Source organism: Symphalangus syndactylus, chromosome 19, assembly GCF_028878055.3.
Source record: "Symphalangus syndactylus isolate Jambi chromosome 19, NHGRI_mSymSyn1-v2.1_pri, whole genome shotgun sequence".
Classification (NCBI taxonomy): domain Eukaryota; kingdom Metazoa; phylum Chordata; class Mammalia; order Primates; family Hylobatidae; genus Symphalangus; species Symphalangus syndactylus.
The window spans coordinates 76298961-76319739 of record NC_072434.2 but is presented as its reverse complement, the minus strand read 5'-3'; the positions used below and the strand labels follow the sequence as shown (position 1 = coordinate 76319739).

General features: G+C 42.8%; 1 protein-coding gene across 9 annotated transcripts in view; it reads right to left on the bottom strand.

The window, feature by feature from the left end:
* DISC1 (DISC1 scaffold protein) overlaps positions 1-20779 on the bottom strand; it is a 431012-nt gene that overhangs the window by 225762 nt on the left and 184471 nt on the right. For all 9 annotated transcript variants that reach the window (XR_010114822.1, XR_010114820.1, XM_055234477.2 and 6 more), the window contains 2 exons: positions 14843-14897; positions 9686-9788 (listed from right to left, as the gene is read on the bottom strand). Coding sequence is in view for 7 of the 9 variants with exons in the window: in XM_055234477.2 (XP_055090452.1) it covers positions 9686-9788; positions 14843-14897 (158 nt within the window). In the remaining 2 variants the exon portion in view is untranslated. The remainder of the gene's footprint in view (positions 1-9685; positions 9789-14842; positions 14898-20779) is intronic.

The window sequence follows — 20779 nt, the reverse complement described above, 5'->3', positions numbered from 1 at the left end:
TCTCCTGGACCATGGTCACCATTTCTCCTGCTTCCCTGCAGCTGTGGACACAGGAGCGCTGTGTAGGTCTGACCTTGAGCACCCACCCACTCCAGTACAGAGCCAGCCCCTGCTGTTCTGAATCAGTGCAGTGACCACTTAGAACACAGTGCCCATGCCTCTGTGATCGGAACTGCTCTTTCCAGTTCCATACAATGTTAAGAACCCACTTAAGAATGTTTTAATCATTCAATAGTTTTTCTTGGTATATAATAAAAAAGTGATTTAAATACAATCTATTTTCTTTTAGATTATATCATTGGGGTTATTTTACAAAGTTACCTTTAAATACTATTGTAAATAAAATTAATAACAAATAAGCAAAATTCTTACTTTTCCTTATTTGACAACTGACATGGTCAATTTAATTTCCTTTAATTATGCAAGAAAAGGATATTTCCTCAAGAAAATTTAAAATTATATATATTTATTGGGTGGGTGCCAAATATTCATTCATTCAGAAGAGGGAAATTTAAATCCTTGTTTCTAAATTTAAGGAAAAAACGACTTTCATTACTTGATGTGTGAAATTCACCCATTTTGTGTTTATCTAGAAAATCTAGTTTATTGTTTAAATGTTCTTATTTTCCCCAAAATCATCAGTTAGGAGAGAAGATTTTAAGCTGCCATTCAACTACAACTGTGTGCAATGAATACATTTTGGGTATAGATGGTTTTTATTCTCTATAAATGAAATGCCAAATTGGATAGAACCATCTTTTTTTTTTTTTTTTTTTTAAAAAGGCTTTTGGAGTATCAGAGACATCATCTTATGTTATTTTAAAATAAATAATTATTTGAGCTGTTTGCTTCTTGGAAACAGGTAACAAGAGGGCAGGTGAGATTAAAAAAAAATACATCCAAACTAAGGTGAGACCAAAGACGGCCAATCTAATAACCAGGCAGAGGTCTCTGCCTGTCCTGGGAAGATTCCCTCCCCAGGCTCCCTCATTGGCCACAGGAGCCCACTTGTTGGGCTGCCAACTGATTCCTATAAATTCTCAGGTAATTAGAATCATGTGGTGACTCTAATGGGAATGACACAGCTGCCCAGGCATTAGAAGGAAACCACACCCAATGGCTCAAGCCAGCAGCGAGAGATAAAAACTTAGAGGCATCTCCCCTGACTAGCAGACTGGGCTCCCTGCTTCCCTACTGCTTCCTTTAAACAGGCCATTCACAGATTTGCCTGAAAACTTACAGTGACCCAGACCCTACTCCCTATACACACTGCCAGTTGCCATGTGCCTTGTTTCTCTCTCTCTGCATGACGCTTCATTCCTATCTGGAGTGGCCCAGGGACATAGGACTGCCCTCCCAACTCTCTGTGCCCTCCCTTCCCGGGATCTGTAAATTACACTTTTTGAATTTGCTTCCTACTGCGGTGTATATTGCATTTGCACCTTCCATCTGAAGAATAGGGGATGCCCCAGGCCAGGTTTTAACTGTGATGCCCAAGAGAGCACAAGGTTGGGCTCCCAGAGCCAGAGCAGTGGACAGGTAGGCATAAACTGAACACAGGAAAGGCAAGAGCCACAAAGACATATAAACAAGTTTCCCAGGCGAGGAGCCCCTGGTCACAGGTCAGACAACTAGGCATTCGGCCATCTACCAGGTAAAAGAAGCATCCTATGAAAGGCACGCAGTAAATACCATGTCCATCTCCCCTTCATTTCTCCTTAGGGCAGGTCGCTAGCTTCTCTGGGACTGGAACCTCAGTTTAGCTGGGGGCTCTCAGAACAGACAGCTAGATGAATTAAACAAGGAAGTCTCTCAGCCTCAGGCACATCTTCCAGGACAAGGAGAAGGCCAGGAGAGAGTAAGATCAGCAATCCGACAAGATGTGCTTCCAGGCCAAGGCCAGGTTGCAGTTGCAGCTACTTACCCACGGTGCACGTTGGGCCTGGAACTTCTGGGTGTGCAAAGATGTGACTCAAGAGTCCATCTGCCAGCAGTGAGCAGGGCAGGCCAGCTCTCCTGTCACTGGTACAGTGGTTCTAGCCCTCACAGGACATTAAAACCACCTGGAAACTGTTTATGAAGGTTCCCATATTCAGGAACGATCCCTAGATATTCTGAGCGAAGGAATTTGGTGCTGCCTGGGTACCAGTATTTTTAAATTTCCCCAGATGATCCTAACATGCAGTCTGAGTGAAAAACCCAAGTTTGATGGCTACAGGAATTTAGAGCTTCTCTGAAACACACAGGGAATAACACCGGGGCCATACATTGGAAGTCCTTCTGTCGGGAATGCAAAGAAAAAAGAAAAAGATGGCCAACATCTACCATTTTAAAGAGATTCCAGCAAGCCTATTATTAAATGCAGGGCTGCCTCTGCATCTGGAAGCAGCTTGGGTGCCCTGGATATAATTCTCTTTTAAAAGTTTTTTTCACAGCTTTTATAGACTACTTAAGACTGGCCTTCATCTTGTGCCAAAATAGCAGGGCTGTGTTTGTTTAGCTTCAAGATTTTCAGGTCCAATTGATTAAAAAAGGTGAATGAGAAGCCTGCCAACACACAATGAGGCTGTCACCCAGGCAGCTGCTGCTGCTGGCTTCCAGCATCCAGAAGCTGGAACATCAGCCAGCTCCAATCACCTGACAGAGGATGGATCCGATGAGAAAGAGGACCGGGGCTCAAAACCAGACATGCCCACTGGAGTCAGGGCAGGAGACAAAAATCCTACCAAGTGAAGGAGGTATGAAAACAACCGATTCTAGGGATCAGCAACCAACGAATGAGGGTCCATTTTTTGAAAAACAAACACTTCTACTGGCTGTCTTTTGAGTGCCAGGCATTAAACAAAGTGGAAGAAAGAAATTGGAGGGTGACTCAACAGATGGACCAGATAAATAATGAGGGGTAATTTGAGCAGGACAAGGCTGGAGCTGGAAGTGCATGCAGGATGCCAGCATCAGAGCAGCCAGGCATCAGAGAGCCAGCCTTGACTACTTGCCGGGCCTCAGGGGCTGAGCCTTCGTCCCAGGGCAAGGGAGTGGCCAGAGCTTGGCTGGCCCCGTTCCAGATGAGGACTGTGATACCAGTCAGGTCAACGAGCACTGATAGAGGTAGGGCCCAATATAAGACGGTGTCTCAGAATGGTGCAGATCCACAGTCCAACACACAGGAAGGATGCTTGTTGCTAAGTCTTAGACACAGGAACTGGAGGAGGGTTGAGGGCCCCCAGCAGTGGGAAGGCAGGCACGGCATGCAGATGGTGGACACAGACTCAAGATACCAACTCTCATCGCTCCAGGTCTGTGGTTTGGAAAGTCCCAGCCCCATTCTAGGGAAGGAAACAGGCCCAGGTTTCTGATGGGGATGGGTAGTAGCCACAGAGCACAAGTCAGCCGCATCCACCACACACTTGCTGTAGTGCCACATTCTCGGCCCTAGAGGGCACCAACGCTTTCCCTTCGCTCTGCCCCAGGGCCAGGGCCAAAGCCACCAAGTCCTGGGCAGAGGGCGGGAGCGTTCAGTGAGAGTACAGAGGTTAAAGAGCTGTCTTTTTTGAGATCTTCACTCTCACTTCCTTTCCAGGCAGCCAGTTCAGCAAGGTGAGTCTGGGGCTGCCTCCTGGGAGAAGAGGCCTTTCACCCTTGAACCCTGCAGGACCTCAGTTTGTCCCAGGGCAAACCTCCTACATTGGGCAGTTAGGTGAGACCTGCTCCAGGCCTTGGAAGACTCTCTTCTCCTTGGCTTCTCTTATTGCACTGGATCCAGCCAGGACACTGATCAGACCTCCAGGGCCCAGGTTAATAATATGTGGCCCACGTCTGGGAGAGAAGCCAGCAGGTCTCCCAGGCTTTTGAACTCGGAGCTGAAAACCAAACAAAAAAACAAATCCTCCCCATTGACAAGTGGCCAGTCAGGAGACTGCACAGGCACTGAGGCCAAAGCTGCCTTGGATTAAGAGGCATGGATGCCACCGCTGCCCTTTTACTACAGGTACACTGGCCGGGAACCTGCAGCACTGAGTGACACCTGATCAGAGAGTCACCTCCTGGATGAGTCTCCCCCAATTCAGATGCATGGCTAACAATCACTAGCTAAGCATGTATTCACTCTGTGGAAAGTGATGTCACGTTCATATATTTATTATCTCATGCATTAATATACTGATGTTCCACATTATTCTAATTCACTACCTCACTTAATTCTTACAACAACCTAATGTGATAGGCAATATTATTATTAGCTCCATTTTATAGATGAAGAAACAAGACCTGAAAAGGTTAAATAACTTGCCCAAGATCATTCAGCCAAGTCATGATAAAGCTGCACTTGAACACACACTTCTCAGATTCCAAAGCCCAAGTTTCTCTCTACTAACTGTATGGCCCCTGCACTCAAAAACTGAGAAATCTCTCTGCCCTGGTGAGTTTCTTCCTCTAAGTCAGTATGCATAGAGCTCAGGGCTGTACTTTCCTTCTCTAGTGATATGGCTTGGATCTGTGTCCCCATCCAAGTCTCATGTTGAAATGTAATCCTCAATGCTGGAGGTGGGACCCCGTGGAAGGTGATTGGATCATAGGGGCAGGTTCTCATTAATGATTTAGCACCATCCCTCTTGGTGATGTTGTTGCAATAGTGAGTTATCACAAGGTCTGGCTACTTAAAAGTGTGTGGCACCTCCCCCACCCCCTCCTCCTGCTCTGGCCACATGAAGTGCTGATTTCCCCTTCACCTTCCGCCATGACTGTAAGTTTCCTGAGGCTTCTCCAGAAGCCAAGCAGATGCTGCCACACTTCCTGTACAATTTGCAGAATCATGAGCCAATTAAACCTCCTTTCTTTATAAATTACCCAGCCTCAGGTATTTCTTTACAGCAGTTTGAGAACTGACTGATATGTCTAGGAAGGACAGTAACAACAGAATCCACTTTTGCTATCTGCTTTAAACCAAACTATTCTCTGCTGAACAGGAAAATTGAAACAGAAATAGAGAATGGAAAGAAAAGAGGGGACTAAAACACATTTAAGGTGTGTACAGGTCAGTGAAAAGGGAGAGAAACAATGGGCTTTCTAAATTACTTTTCTTAATGTGTATTACACCATACTCAACTGGATACATTAATATCATCATGGTTCTTCCAAAAATCAATAACTACCTATCTGTAGTAGATTTCCTATACTAGCCTACTTTTCTTCCTTTTTCCATTTCTAACATCCTAGTTAATTCCATGACTCCCGAGGTGTTACCACATCCATCCCTCTGTGTACAACATGGCCGGATCACACTTCCTAAAGTCTGGTTTTAATCATGTCACTACTCTGCTAAAACATTGTAATGGCTCCCTAAAATGCTCTTATCCTTAGCCTACAATTCAGAGCTCTGTGTATCCTGGTCCTAACCAACTCTGAAGAGCTACCACAATACTAATCCTATACCTGGGCCAATCTAGGCTACTTTTCCTCCTGAAGAAATAGCTGAGCTTTTCCTCCACATTCAGCCCAGGCATATCTATCTCCACTCCACTGTGGCCAGTGGGAGAACACAGCTATCAAAAAAGAAGAGACATTGAGCCAGGAGCTCATGCCGATAATCCCGTGACTCCAGAGGCTAAGGCTAAGGATGGCTTGAGCCCAGGAATTCAAGGCTGCTGTGAACTATGATCTCACCTCTGCACTCCAGCCTGGGTAACACAGCAACACCTTGTCTCAAAAAAAAAAAAAAAAAGGAAGGGGGATCTTGTCCTGTTCTCTACTGCAGCCTCAGTGCCTAGAACCAGATCTGACATTTCATAGATGCTCCATGATATTTTTCTTTTCAGTAAATAAATGAAACAGGCCATTTCCTCCGACTGAAAAGCTCTCTGTCCAGGTCTTCAGTTCTCAAAATCCTTCTGTCTCAATAAACACTGTGGCACTTTTTAGAGCATGGCACTGAAACTCCTTGACACACCTCCCATTGAGACTTGTTATAATGGCCCTTCCCTTGAATCAGCACACCAGGAATGCTGGACCAATAAAACACAATGGAAGTAACACTGCAGTGGTTATAAAAATATGGCCACCAAATTCTTTAATACTCCTCCTTCGGGGTAAAACCTGTTTCCTTCCCCTTGCATGTGGGCTGAACTGAACTTAGTGACTTGCTTCTACTCACTAAGCAGAAGTGATGCTGTGTGACTTTGTAGGCTAAGTCCTAACAAAGCCTAACTGTGGCTTCTTTTTTTTTTTTTTCTTGAGATGGAGTCTCGCTCTGTTGCCCAGGCTGGAGTGCAGTAGCGTGATCTTGGCTCACCGCAGGCTCCGCCTCCCAGGTTCACGCTATTCAGCCTCCCAAGTAGCTGGGACTACAGGCACCCGCCACAACACCCAGCTAATTTTTTGCATTTTTAGTAGAGATGGGGTTTCACCGTGTTAGCCAGGATGGTCTCGATCTCCTGACCTCATGATCCGCCCACCTCGGCCTCCCAAAGTGCTGGGATTACAGGCGTGAGCCACCGCGCCTGGCCTCTGTGGCTTCTGTCTTATTTGCTCTTTCTCCCTCAGATCACTGGCTCTGAGGAAATCAGCTGCTATGTTGCAAGAGGTCCTATGGCACAGCTCTTGTGGCAAGGAACTGAAGCCGTCTGTTAACAACACATGCATGAGTTTGGAAGCAGATCTTTCAGCCCCAGCCAAGCCTTTAGAGGACTGCAGCTCCAAAGTGTGTCTTAACAGCAACCTTATGAGACCTTGAGTCAGAGCCACCCAGCTAAGTCACTCTGGACTCCTGTCTCTCAGAGACTGTGAGACATAAAGGTTTGTTGTTTCAAGCTATGAAGTTTGAGGAGCCACTTATTACACATTAATAGAGATGCATACCAGTTTCTGAATTCAGACCTTAAGAATAAGAAATTTCCATTTCCTTTCTCTTGGGACACTTGCTCTTGGAACCTAGCAGCCATGTTGTAAGAAAGCCAAGCTGCCTATAGAGAGGCCCACATACAGAGCACTCAACAGCCAGACCATATGTATGCACCATCTTGGGCGTAGATTCTCCCGCCCCAGTTGAGCCACCCTAGCTGTCCCTGCCAAGCCCTGCCCAAATTGTATTTCCATGGGCAAAATAAATAACTGGTAATATTTTAAGTCACTACGTCTTAAAGTGACTTATTTTTTATTATGCAGCAGTAGATAATGAAAACAGATTTTGGTATCTGGATATGGGATGCTGTTGTAACAAAATCCTAAAATCGAGGCATTGGTTTTGGGACTCGGTAGGAGGCAGATGCCTCATGGGCCTCAGTGAAGGATAAAAAAAAGTAAGAAAAATATGTCAGAAACTAGAAAAAAAAAAAGATCCTTGTAGTGGCAAAAAAGTCACTCAGTTACCAACTGAGGCAATATAAAAAAGAGTCCCTAATAATTATAATTAGATATCCAAGGAGATTTCCAGACAGAATACAGAAGTGCCCACTGACCTCCTGTCACTGCCTGTGATGAAATGCAAGAGAAGAGAGATGAGTTAAAGAATAAACTGTTACATGTAAAGGAGCTAGATCTGGCCAGGTTTGAAAATGAAACTAATTTCTTATTCCTACTGTCTGCAAATGGCAAATAATTCTCAAATTAAGAAAGAACCTCAGGCCATAGATCAAAGTTAGGATGGATGTATTAGTCCTTTCTCATACTACTATAAAGATACCACCTGAGACTGGGTAATATATAAAGAAAATAGATTTAGTTTATTCACAGTTCCGCATGGCTAGGAAGGCCTCAGGAAACTTACAATCATGGCAGAAGGCAAGGGGAAAGCAAGGCACCTTCTTCACAAGGTGGCAACAAGAATGAATGCAGGAAGCACTACCAAACACTTGTTAAACCATCAGATCTCATGATAACTCACTCACTATCACGAGAACAGTATGGGGGAAACCGCCCTCATGATCCAAATACCTCCCACCAGGTCCCTCCCTTGAATGTGGGGATTACAATCTGAGATGAGATTTGGGTGGGGACACAGAGCCAAACCATATCAATCAGTCTATAAATCTAAGACAGCGAATCATAAAAACTTGAAGACAGACAAAAGATCCCCTAAGAATCTTAAGGACCTCCCTTAAGATCCTCTCTATTCAACAGGGCTTTTAAGAATCTTACCTAATGGAGTGAGGGTTTGCCCATTCTGAAGGTATTGAAATAGGAGGAAACAGAAATAGCATTATATGCAGGAGTTGCAAAAAAATGTTGACCACCTTATCACTAGTATCACCCATGGGGACAGCCCACTGACTGAAAGGCCCATCCACCAAAGAGCATACAGAGCAATCCGAAAATAGTGAGGTCAAAAGGTCAGTTACCAGGAGGGTTAATTCAGGTCATCCTTCAGCAGATCAGGCCTCACCAATTTTCTCAGGTGAACAAAGAGCTAAAACAGGAAACCTGCCCCACATGCAATATACCATCTTAGGCATTTTCCCTGGAGTCTGAAGAGAGATTGTTCACACTGGAGTGAGGCTATCTCTGCTGCCTGAACTATACATTTCTTCCCTTGGGCTTAATACAGACTCATCCACCTGTATTCCTGGGAAAGATATATTGATTAAGAAAGGTAAAAACCCTAACTCAGAAGCAAGATTGTGTTCAATCTTCTTTTTTTTTCTCTCAGCAAATGGGCCCATAATTTCAAGTAAATGGCACGTGAAGTTGTTAAGAGCCAAGCCCCACATTTGCACTGCCATGTTCTACTGGTTGTAAATAATACGCGTGACTGCACCAGGGACCAAATTGCTCATTAGCTGCCAACACTAGTTGTTTAACGATCTGAGGAGCAGAAGCTGCCAATTATTGTATTCCTTCTTAAAATACCATTTAAAACCTATACATGTAATTATTATAACTTTTCGTTAAATTTTTATGATTCTTTTGAAGCTGATGAGCTCTGGGTCCATTCAACCTATAAAACTCAGAAAACTTTTTGAAGCTGTCATTACGTAACTGGGTTAAAAATCCATATATAATACACCGAGAGAGGGCCTGGACTTTAGCCCCAGATCTGCCACTGCTTAGCTAATTGAGTGACCTTAACCAAAGGACACATCCCGCGGCCTCAACCTCCCCATCAGTCCATTCGGATCACGGTCTCTCTCCCATCTACCTAATATAGAAATTGTGAAAATAAAATAACAAATACAGAGGAGTGTTTGAAAGCACTAATAATAGGATAAGATACTGTTTTCAGAGACTCTTGATTTCAAGCTACTAATTAGTGGAAAAATCAATTCCTTACTAACTGCCAGAGTAAGAGGGAGCATAATCCTTTGAGGATTCGCCAAGTTTCTATGACCAGATTTTCAAACTGATCATGCTATCATCCTTCCCCCTATAGGAAGGGACTGATCATACCCAATAATCCTCATTCAGTATTTACAGATACACAATGCTACATACACATCTGCTAGAATCATATGGCACACAGAGTACATTTAGTCTCTAAACTCTTCAAGAAACAGGAACTGGAAATCCCAAATACGGTATTCACATAAACAACTTGTGCTATATTATGTGCATATCAGTGAAACTTCCCAGAAAAGCTTTCAGATGTCTGAGAATGACATAATAACAGTAGAATGTTCATCGAGGACAAAACACGATGCACTGGTGGCTGTCATTATTTTAGTTGGACAGCTTCAACATCTCCTACACTGCCAGTTACCTGATATGGCATGCATTTTGGCCTCAAGCAAGGCTGGTAGTTGGGTTTCAATATCGTTAACTTTCTTCCTCAGGGTGCTGCAGAATTTCTCACTCATACACACCTAGGGGGAGAGAAATGACCAGGAATCATCATTTATTCAGCTAAAAATCAGAAGGCAGTGGAATAGCCAGGTCAGAGATTTCTGGGTTTGTAAGTAATTAAAAGGGGTGATGAAAAGTAATTGGAGGATAACGTTCAAAAAGCAAGCAATGGAAAAAGAAAGACAAAAAAGAGAGGGAGAAAGGGAGGAAGGGAGGAAGGGAAGAAGGGAAGAAGGGAGGAAGGGAGGAAGGGAGGAAGAGAGGAAGAGAGGAAGGAAGGAAGAAGGGAAGTAGGGAGGGAAGGAGAGTGAGAAATAAGGAAGGAAGGAACAAGGGAGGGAGGGAAGGAAAGAAGGAAGGAAGGAAGGAATGAAGGAAAGAAGGAAGGAAGGAAGGAAGGAAGGAAGGAAGGAAGGAGGGAGGGAGGGAGGGAGGGAGGGAGGGAGGGAGGGAGGGAGGGAAGGAAGGAAGAGGAAGGGGAAGGGGAAGGGAAGGGAAGGGAAGGGAAGGGAAGGGAAGGGAAGGGAAGGGGGGGGAAATGGAGGAAAAAGAACAAAAATAAAGTGAGCAATGGCGTATTCCAAGAATATGCCCATCATCACCCCACGCCTAATTACAAAACTGATAGGAGCTAACCCAACAGAGAGCAACCACAAGTTATAATTGCATCACTCCTGCCTCCTGCCTTCTCCAGGCCTTTGCCGAATCCTCCTGTCTGCATCACTTTTGTAGTCCCAGGTGGTTTGGCTCACTCATACCCTTCGAGACTGCTCAGTTGCTGCCTGGGAGGAAAGGCCTTACTGATTACCCACCCAAAATAGCAACCTCCCTTGGCCCTCCCTCCACTTGATGTTTTTCCACAGCTTCCTCTCAGATGATACACCATGTACTTCTATTCCTTTGTTTCCACATTGTCTGTCTGCTGGGATACGAGCTCTATGTGAGCAGGAAATTTGCTCTGTACCTGGCACATAGTATGCAGTGTTTTAATAAAGATATGGCCATTGAGATGAAGGTCAAAGCTGCAAGCTAAATTTAATTACTAGTATTAATAGACACTGTTTAGGGAAACTTTGAAGGCAGATAGATACTTGCTGGCAAGTCAGATTTGAAAAATAGACAAGTAACTCTCAGTGAGGTTTGAGAGCTTTATCGTGTATTTTCCCATGACATTCCAAACACATCCTACAGTTTTTTTTCTTTGGTTTTTCAAAAATAGCAAAAATCTTAACTCTTAATTTCTTTTTCCAAATGTCTTCAGGTTATCTTTTATTTTGTTGGAGGCTAAAACATCACATTTTTTCCCTTTTTGAACCCTTTCAACAGTCTCAAGACTTTGCATATGCCAATGTTATCTAGACTCAGATTAATGAGCTACCTAGACAAATTTAATTTCCCAGAAGAATCTAGGGTTTGTTGGACACCATCAACTTTAAATGTTTTCTTATATCAGTTTGAATTGAGATTATTTTTAGAGTCAAAGCAGACCTCATCCATCCTGCCTAAAATATTCCACTATTTCTCTCATGGACTTCCATATGTTCTATTCAGTGGCTGTAATTTTCCAACATCTTTTTTATAAAAATCATTCTCTGGATGAAGATGACAGTTCGGTAGCCTCTAAACCAAAGCCTGCACTGGTGATGTTGGGCATCCACATGTCCAAAGTAATTAATTCCGAGACCCTTTCAACAGTCTTGAGACTTTTCAGGATGTCAGAACCAGAGTTAAAAGGAAGATATCCCTTCCCCCAGCACCAAGTCTTAGTTTGGCTCAAACCCAGATGACTGGCACATCCCATCCTATCCATTTAATAATGTCATCTGAGGTCTGAGGGCATTTCCATTAACTCTGTAACACCAGCCATAATTCTTATGTCTCATCCAGTCTATGTCCAATATTTCTGATTTTAGTGAACAGTATTTGTTAATCATAATTGGGTCAGCTTCTCCTTTGTTGAGCAAATCTATCTTTCAAGCTGTCAATATTAATACTAAACAACCTTTCTGAATCTTCTTATTAAATTGCAATGTTCATTCTTTCAGGCTCTGCTGGATGTAATCTAATATCTACCAATCTCCAGATATCCCATTTATTTCCAACTGTTTCTTCCATCTCATTTATCCCTTAATTACCTTTGGTTTGGGTAACCCATAAGAGTTTAAGAAATGTAATGAGTGCAAGGAAGGTTTCATTTCTTTCTGAGACAGGAATCTAAAGAATATCAGGTAGGGGTGTGTGTGTGTGCATGTGTGTGTGTGTGTGGCGTGTGTCTAACACACTAGAGAAAGAAAGCTATGTCAAGCTGAGACCTTTAGCTCATGGTCACTGGTCAATCTAGTTTAAAGTAAAGAGAAAGGTGTTTTGTGTGACTGGACAGTTACTCTGCGGACTAATATAGGCCCCTACCCACAACACACACACACATTCATGTCTGTGCACACATACCTATCCACCTCTGCACACACACATACACATCCCCAGAAAACCTATGTATCCTTTTTATTTACAAATAAAATTGGACACCAAGGAACTCATTATCAAATGGGGCTTTTATGTTTACATTTTAAAATCAAAGATGTGAGTTCCTTAATTTTATGGAAAAGCGAAGTAATTATAAAGTTTTATAAATGTATTAGAGAAGGTATGTACAATGGTTGAAGATGTTTTTGTCCCCCCAGAATTCATAGGTTGAAAGTCTAACTCCCAAGGTGATGGCATTAGAAGGTGGGGCCTTTGGGAGGTGATCAGGTCATGAAGGTGGGGCCCCCATGAAGCAGATTAGTACCCTCATAAAGAAGCCCCAGAGACCCCACCTTGCCCTCTTTCTTCCATGCGGGAATACAAGAAGAAGTCAATTGTCTGCAGCCTGAAAGAGGGCCTCTCACCAGAACTTAACCATGCTGGAACCCTGATCCCAGACTTCCAGGCTTCAAAGTGATGGGAATTAAATTTCTGTTGTTTATAAGCCACCCTGTCTACAGTACTTTGTTATAGCAACTCAAATGGAGTAAGACTGTATGCAAACAAAGCAAACCATTTTTGATATTTGGGAAAATCTAAGATCTTTAATAGCAGTTGGAAATTTTCAGCAAATCCTAATATTGGGTGCATATCAGTATATGTGTGTATCCACAATATACAGTGTCATACACACACACATATAAGTACCATCTGCATTATATAATAGGCACACCTGTATCCTCAATGTTGGTGTACAGATGCATTCATATTACCCATACAGTATGTTCTGAAGATAGTGAATAAACTCAGACCCAAGACAGTCCTCCCATCTTCTAATTCTACATAGAAATCAGGACGCACCTGATAAACAGTAGAAAATGTAAGAAAGGCCAGGTGTGGTGGCTTTTGTCTGCAATCCCAATTTTGACAGACTGAGGCAGGAGGATCGCTTGAGCTCAGAAGTTCAAGACCAGCCTGGGCAACCTAACAAGACCTGGTCTCTACTAAAAATCAAACAAATTTAGCTGGACAAGGTAGCATATGTCTGTAGTCCCAGCTACTTGGGAGGCTGAGGCAGGAGGATTACCTGAGCCCGGGAGATCAAGGCTGAGTGAGCTGTGATCACGCCATTACACTCCAGCCTGGGTGACAGAGCCTTTGGGTGAGCAGAGCAGAATTCAAGCATTTCTGGGTCCCTGGCTCCGATGCTGTCTTACGGGCACCACTTGTTCCTAATAGGAAGCTCTCTTTGTACGCAAGTTATAATTACCCATCAAACCTGTGGCTCTGTGACCTTTAGCAAAATCACTGGGTGTTGTTTTCAGAAATAAATACAGAAACGGAGAAAATGCACAGAGTAACTGTAGACATTTTTGCCAACAACATATCCCTGATTTTGGCTTAGCTGCAGTGATCCCTTGGCGTGTTTCCTGATCTAGGGTCCAAGACTTTTTTTCCCTGGGCACAGAGACCGGAAGAGAGTCCTTCCAGGCCAACAGGCTCTCAGCTGTGTTGCTCTCTGCTCAGCAAGCTGTCGTTTTTACATTTCGACCATCGTACAACCACCCCTGGTTCCCAGACCTACCGCAAATAATGAATGATTCATACCCAGTTCTCTGCCACAACATTTAGTCATAATTCACAGAGTAATTGATCCTGTTTCTCAGTCTGTCAATAACTTGGCCAGGTATAAATACATATGAGAAGGGCTTTTGTTTTGTAAACTGTGGTTATCCTAACTAATGAGGACATTGACTATTTAATTTAATTGACTGTGCTCTCAGGGAATAATGAAGACATATTCTGTCTATACACAAACCAAGGTCTTGCTATGGCAGTATAAATGATGGATAAAGCAGGCAAAATGATTGTCAAGCCAACTGAAAAGCTTTAAAGAACAACAAAAAAAAAAACAGTCACCGACTGTTCCATTTGTGAGGAAACCAGACATTGCCCACCTGGGAAGAAAAGTAATTAATTTCTCAAATTACTACCATCCTGAAGGCATTTTTTTTTTCTTTGAGATGGAGTCTCGCTCTATCTCCCAGGCTGGAATGCAATGGCGCAATCTCGGCTCACTGCAACCTCCACCACCCGGGTTAAAGCAATTCTCCTACCTCAGCCTCCTGAGTAGCTGGGATTACAGGCACCCTCCACCACACCCAGCTAATTTTTGTATTTTCAGGACAGACGGGGTTTCACAATGTTGGTCAGGCTGGTCTCAAACTTCTGACCTCAGGTGATCTGCCCACCTCGGCCTCCCAAAGTGCTGGGATTACAGGCATGAGCCACCACACCTGGCCCCAAATGCATCTTTAAGCAAAGGCTTTCAATATGCATAGTGGCAGTCCTTTTTGAGTCCCTAAATTGACAGCTCCTTTTGTAGCAAAGGCCAAACCAGTCCATTTCCGGGGTGTCCACAAGTCGAGACCTCCACTATGACAGAAGCACTCTCTCCTGGCTCTTTTAACTCATCATTGGGCCTGCAAAATGGCTTGACAAAGTCTACATTTTTTTGCAGAAGCCAGGTATCCTACGATCTAGACGTAAAATCAAGTCAAAGGAAAACTTCATAGGCTTCTTCGGAAAATGGGAGCATAAAGGTACTTACCTTAGTAGTGATTTCTTTAAGTGACAAGTTGAGGGATTTTATTCTTTCCTGGAGGCTGGAAGAATTAAAAAGAGGAGATTGGTCTTCTTGGTAACCACAATTCAATACAACTACAGTTAGGAACACTGCAAAAAGTGAACCTTCCACTGGTCTGGTGGATGAAGAAGTGCAGGAGGAAAGATGACGCCAAATTGGCTCCATTTGACTACGGAATAAATATGGTGCTAAGAAGCAGACCTTTCCTCCCTTATTATGCCTTACTAAAGCTAATATTACAATTTTATCATGCCCAGAGTGTACCTCTACTGATAATGGGAAGAACAGCCAAGGTGTGCTCCTGGCAGCAAAGGATTAAAATCTGCATTCCTATAACCACCCTCCCAGAAGGAAGGTCTACACTGAGTAGTGTCTCACCAGCAGGGAATCAAATAGCATCTATTTGGGTAGATCATGCAGTTCAGCAAATATGTACCCAGTGCCCTCTGCATTCGGCATTGACGTAGAGCATAAAGGAGAGACACTTTTTTAAAGTATGTCTGAGATAGCACCCCCTTAGGCTTCTCCCGCTTCTCTTTTCTCCGCAGCACTTTTCACCTTGACATATTTATTTATTCATGTAATTTCTCTCTCTCCCACTGGAACTTAAGTTCCACGAAGGCAGTGACTGTCTGTTGTGTTCACTCCTGCATCCCCAGTGCTTAAAGAATTCCTGGAGCTTGATAGTAAGCCCTCAGTTGATACCTGTAGAATGAATGAATCAATGCAATTAAGAGTCAGATCTTATTCTGAAGGTTGTTACCTAATGGAGAAGAAACACATGCATGCAATTCCCTATAATATAAAGCAAGAGGAAAAAATTACTATAAGGGGAATAGAAAATCAATACTAGGAGAAAACTGCTACATAAAAGCTATCACCAGGCAGAATATTGTCTGCCTTGAGCAATGGGGGCAATAGCTTGTGGAGCAGTTTAGAACGAGGAGGTTGGTGGGAAAGCTTACCAGAAGAGGTGAAAAGTGAACTGGGCCTCAAAGGGAAAAAAAAGAGAATGAAATTCTAGCAAGAAGATAAATCTAACTGGACCAAATGGTTCTCACAGGTGAGTTGTGAAAGATAAACAGGGAAATGACTATTTCTGGTAGGAAAGGAGAGGGAAGGATGGGGTGGGGCCTATCTATAATGTTTGCTTATTTATTTAGTTAGGGGCCAGGCGTGGTGGCTCATGCCTGTAATCCCAGCACTTTGGGAGGCCGAGGTGGGTGGATCACCTGAAGTCAGGAGTTCAAGAGCAGCATGGCCAACATGGTGAAACCCTGACTCCATCTCCAAAAAATAAAATAAAATAAAATAATTTAGTCAGGGAAAGAAAATCAAAGTAAATATGGGGTAAATTCTACTATTTGTTTAATCTTAGTGGTGGATAAATGAGTGTTGTATTTTTAAATGTTGAAATATTTACAATTAAAATATTTTTAAAGAAATATCAAGGGCAAGCTCTAGTCAGTATTAAATGCCACACTAAGGAGTTTTGAGTTTTATCCCTCAAGCAATGAGAAATCATTCCGTTTTCTAGCAAGAGAGCAATATGAAAGCAATGTTTTCGTTTTTTAGAAAAATAATTGGGCGGCACTATGAGAGACGATTTGGAGAAAGAAAGTCTGAATGTGACAAAACCAGGCAGGCCCTTCAGCAGTGTAAGCCAGTCGTGGGATCCAGGGGCCATGCAGAGTGACAGAGATCAGAAAGGGGAGAGAAGAACAGGACTGGATTATGTGGATGCTCAGAGCAGTGAGAACATCCACTGTAGCGTTTTCCACTCTTTCATGCATTCATGAACTCATTCATTCTTCAAATATCTATTCCTGCCCTCAACCACTTAATGCTGCTAGAAATGCCAGAAAATATAATAGATGCTAGAAGAGGAGTGATTACTTGATTAAATGATGACCTGCAAAAGGAAAGGTCACGGTTTCTGGAGTATGTGTGGGGAGGGGAAAGGAAAGGGTGCAGGGTGTCAGGAAATATTATACCCTGGGTTGCCAAGTATCAGAGCTAAGCCACCAATTTGCTGATTTTTGTTTGTTTGTTCTTCAACTGTAAGAACTATATTTTGATGTTATCACACCCACCAATTTGCCATTTCTGAGTATAAGCAAACTCGTTTCAATTGTAAATACCTGGGAACTGGTGGGGGTCCATACTAATCAGTCATTACCACTGTAGACCTACTTTCAACAGAGGAGGGTTTTCCAGTCCAGCTGAGATCAGCCCGAATGGAGGAAGTGAGGGTTGACAGAGGTGGGGCATGTGACACCAGAGTCTTCAGAATTCAGGACTTGCCATCTGACAAAAATTAGTGTACTCAGTGGGAGCAGTAGAAAACAACGTTTGGAATCCTGCCTGGAGAATGCTAGACTCTGGCTGGCTGGGGATTGGATCTTTTAAGAGAACATAAGTCAGAGTGTCACACAGACATGGAGATTGGGGCAGATGAAACCACTTAGGGTGGTGAGGAGAGAAGGACAGAGGGCATCCAACATGGACCTCTTCTGGTTCTTCCTCTGATTCTAATAGCAGCACCAGCTTTGGGTGGCTAATGCCTGCTGCCCAAACTGAAAACCTTCCTTGGGCAGAAATGCACTTTCCCTTGATGGGCTCGTGAGAGTCCATTCAACAAATACATTTTTAATAAATGGTTCACCACATCATTGAATCTATATGAGCATTTATTAGTATATTATCAGTAGGTGTTCCCAACCACACACAAAGACTAGCTCATGCATTAACAATTCAGATAGGTAGTAGATCCTCTTACTGATACTGAAATTTTAGCTGACCAAAATGGCAGTGCCTTTAGCTAATGCCCAACATATCACATAAAAAGTAGGTCACGTACTGTCTTTCCAGGGGTTGACACAGTTTACTGGTCTGGGCTCAGATCTGGCCCTATCCCAGAAAGAAAATTAGTCTCCTCTCAGATATCCAAGTTAGAGGAAGGAGGCGGTGATGCAGATAATTAAATGCATTGTTTTATATTTAATTTGATTTATATTTAATTTATGCTATATTCCTTTTTGCAACAGACTTACCTTCCCAATTATGTTTTGATCAGGCTACTATTAACATTAGTTGTATCCCTGGGGTATATACAGAATAAAAGCAATTGTTGGGGCAGCAGACGATATGAGGAATCTATATACTATGCTAGTGGGTTTCAGGCTATTTATAGTAGAAGAATTCTCTCAAACCAAAGTTTACACAGCACTATAAAATATAACAAAGATAACAGGGAATCTGCTTTTATTGAAGTGGGGTGTCTGGCCTAGGGTACAAAGATGTCACATTAGTCCCCTAAACACACACACATGTTGCTGCTGCCATCACACTGTGGTCCCCAAACCATAATTCCAGGAGCAGGAATACAAACCCAAAACCAGAAAATAAGACCAGTTCAATGTTGATAAGCAAGAGTTCCGTGTACTTTAATGAGTAAAACCAATCCCCGCTTTTTAAAAAACTTGCATATTATTCATAACAAATAAGAACTATCCTCTCAGATGAAATTATGCCTTACCTTGGAAACACACAATTTATCCAAACAAATTAGCAAATACATTTTCAGAAACACACCAGACCTAATTTACCCAAATGAGTATCTTCATTCAAAGTGGATGCCCTAGAAATAATAGGGTCCAACATTTATTGAACACTTACTATGTACCAGACACTCTCCCAAATTCTTTATGTAGATGAGCATTTTAAATTCTTATTATAACTCTATGAAGTAGAAACTATAACTATCTACATTGTAAGACAAGAAAATTCAATCAAAGAGACTAAGAGAGGTTTAAGTAACTTTCCCAGGGGTAACCAGCTGGTAATTATGGGAGATCAAACGGTAACCCAGGCAGTCTAACTATCTGCTTTCCTAACTACTGAACAATACCAACTACCGCTCCCAGAAGCTGTGTACCTATTTAAAATGAACTGTCATCATCCAAATTTTTGGAATTCTATTTTAGAATTTGTTCAATGTACAATATAATCAATATCATGATATGTAAATACACATTATTCTTTACTCACAAACTGGTGTTCCAATCATATGACCAAATTTCACCCTCAACAAATGAAACCTTACAAAAATTGAGACTACTGACATGAATGTGCTGCACAGAACGCACATCAGTAGCAGATGGGCCTGGGGGTGGCTGTGGCAAAAGAAAATTAAATGCAAAGGTGCCTGTCACCAGTTGAGTTACGTCCCCCAAAATTCACAGGTTAGAGTCCAAATCCCCAGTACCTAAGAATGTGACGATGTTTGGAGATAGGGCTTTTCAATAGGTGATAAATTTAAAATAAAGTCATTAGGGTGGACCCCAATCCAATATGACTGGTATCATTATAAGAAGAGATGTGGAGGGCCAGGCGTGGTGGCTCACGCCTGTAATCCCAGCACTTTGGGAGGCCAAGGTGGGCAGATCACAAGGTCAGGAGATCGAGACCATCCTGGCTAACAGGGTGAAACCCCGTCTCTACTAAAAATACAAAAAATTAGCCGGGTGTGGTGGCGGGTGCCTGTAGTCCCAGCTACTTGGGAGGCCAAGGCAGGAGAATGGCGTGAACCCGGGAGGCGGAGCTTGCAGTGAGCTGATATCATGCCACTGCACTCCAGCCTGGGAGACAGAGCGAGACTGTGTCTCGAAAAAAAAAAGAAAAGAAAAGAAGAGATGTGGAGACAGACACACGTGGAGGGAAGATCATCTGAGGACAAAAGAGAAGACAGCTTTCTGCAAGCCAAGGAGAGGAGCCTCAGAAGAAACCAACCCTGCAGACACCTTGATCTTAGACATTCAGCCTTTAGAATTGTGAGAAAATAAATTTCTGTTGTCTAAGCCACTCTGTCCATGGTACTTCATTACAACAGCCCTAGCAGACTCATGCATGTAGAATTTTCCATTTCTCGTGGTATGATGAGTTATATGTATTATTAGGGCACCACACACTGGTGCTTCATGATCTGGGTAAAAAGAGTTGCTACACCATGTAGCAGCAGCAGCAGGTCCAACAGAAAACACAGCAGCTCTTTTGTTTTCTTCAGACTGACGGTTTTTCAGTCTGCCCAACTGGGATACTGCAGGCTGCTACAACAATAAATGTGTGTAGAACATTACCATTCTTGTCTGTAGTTTAGGAGCTAAGTATTATGAATGGTGGCTCTAAGAAAATGTTATGTGAGAATGTCTTTGATTTTTAAAAATGATTTTTAAAATCCATAATAATCATTTTTAAAAATGATTATGGATTATGATTTTAAAATTATTATTTAAAAATGATTCATTAGAAATGAAAAAGAGCTCCCTTCAATACCCCTGCAATATCACAAACAGAATGCAATCACTGGTGTCAAAAATACAAGTAATAAAAATTCAATCTGGGGAGGGACAGATTGCTTTTCAGCCGTAATTAGAAGGGCAAATGGAATTTAAGTCAGTAACAGTCACTAATCTAGATAATACAAGCCAAGACTTGGTCAAGGGCCAGAATGAGACATTTATACAGGAGGATACAGCCAGGCAATTTCGGTTCAATGACTTGGGAGTGAGAAACTATTCTAAAGATAACTGATCCGACCAAAGAACTGTCTCTACTTCTACCACTCTGCTCCAAGCCACAGGCACCTCTCCTCTGAAATGCTGCAATCGTCTCTGAACAGTTCTTCTATGTTCACCCTCACTCCTCTACAGTCTGTTCTTGAGATGTAGCCAGGGTGAGCCTTCACAAGCATGTCAAATAAAATGCCACTACTCACTCTATCACAGCTGGGTTGAGCCAAGTCTGCAAGGGCCTATATGGCCCATCTCTCATCTCGTCTCTTACCTCCTCTCCTACAGCTCCCTTCTTTGCTTACTCCACCCTGGCCACAGAGGCCTCCTG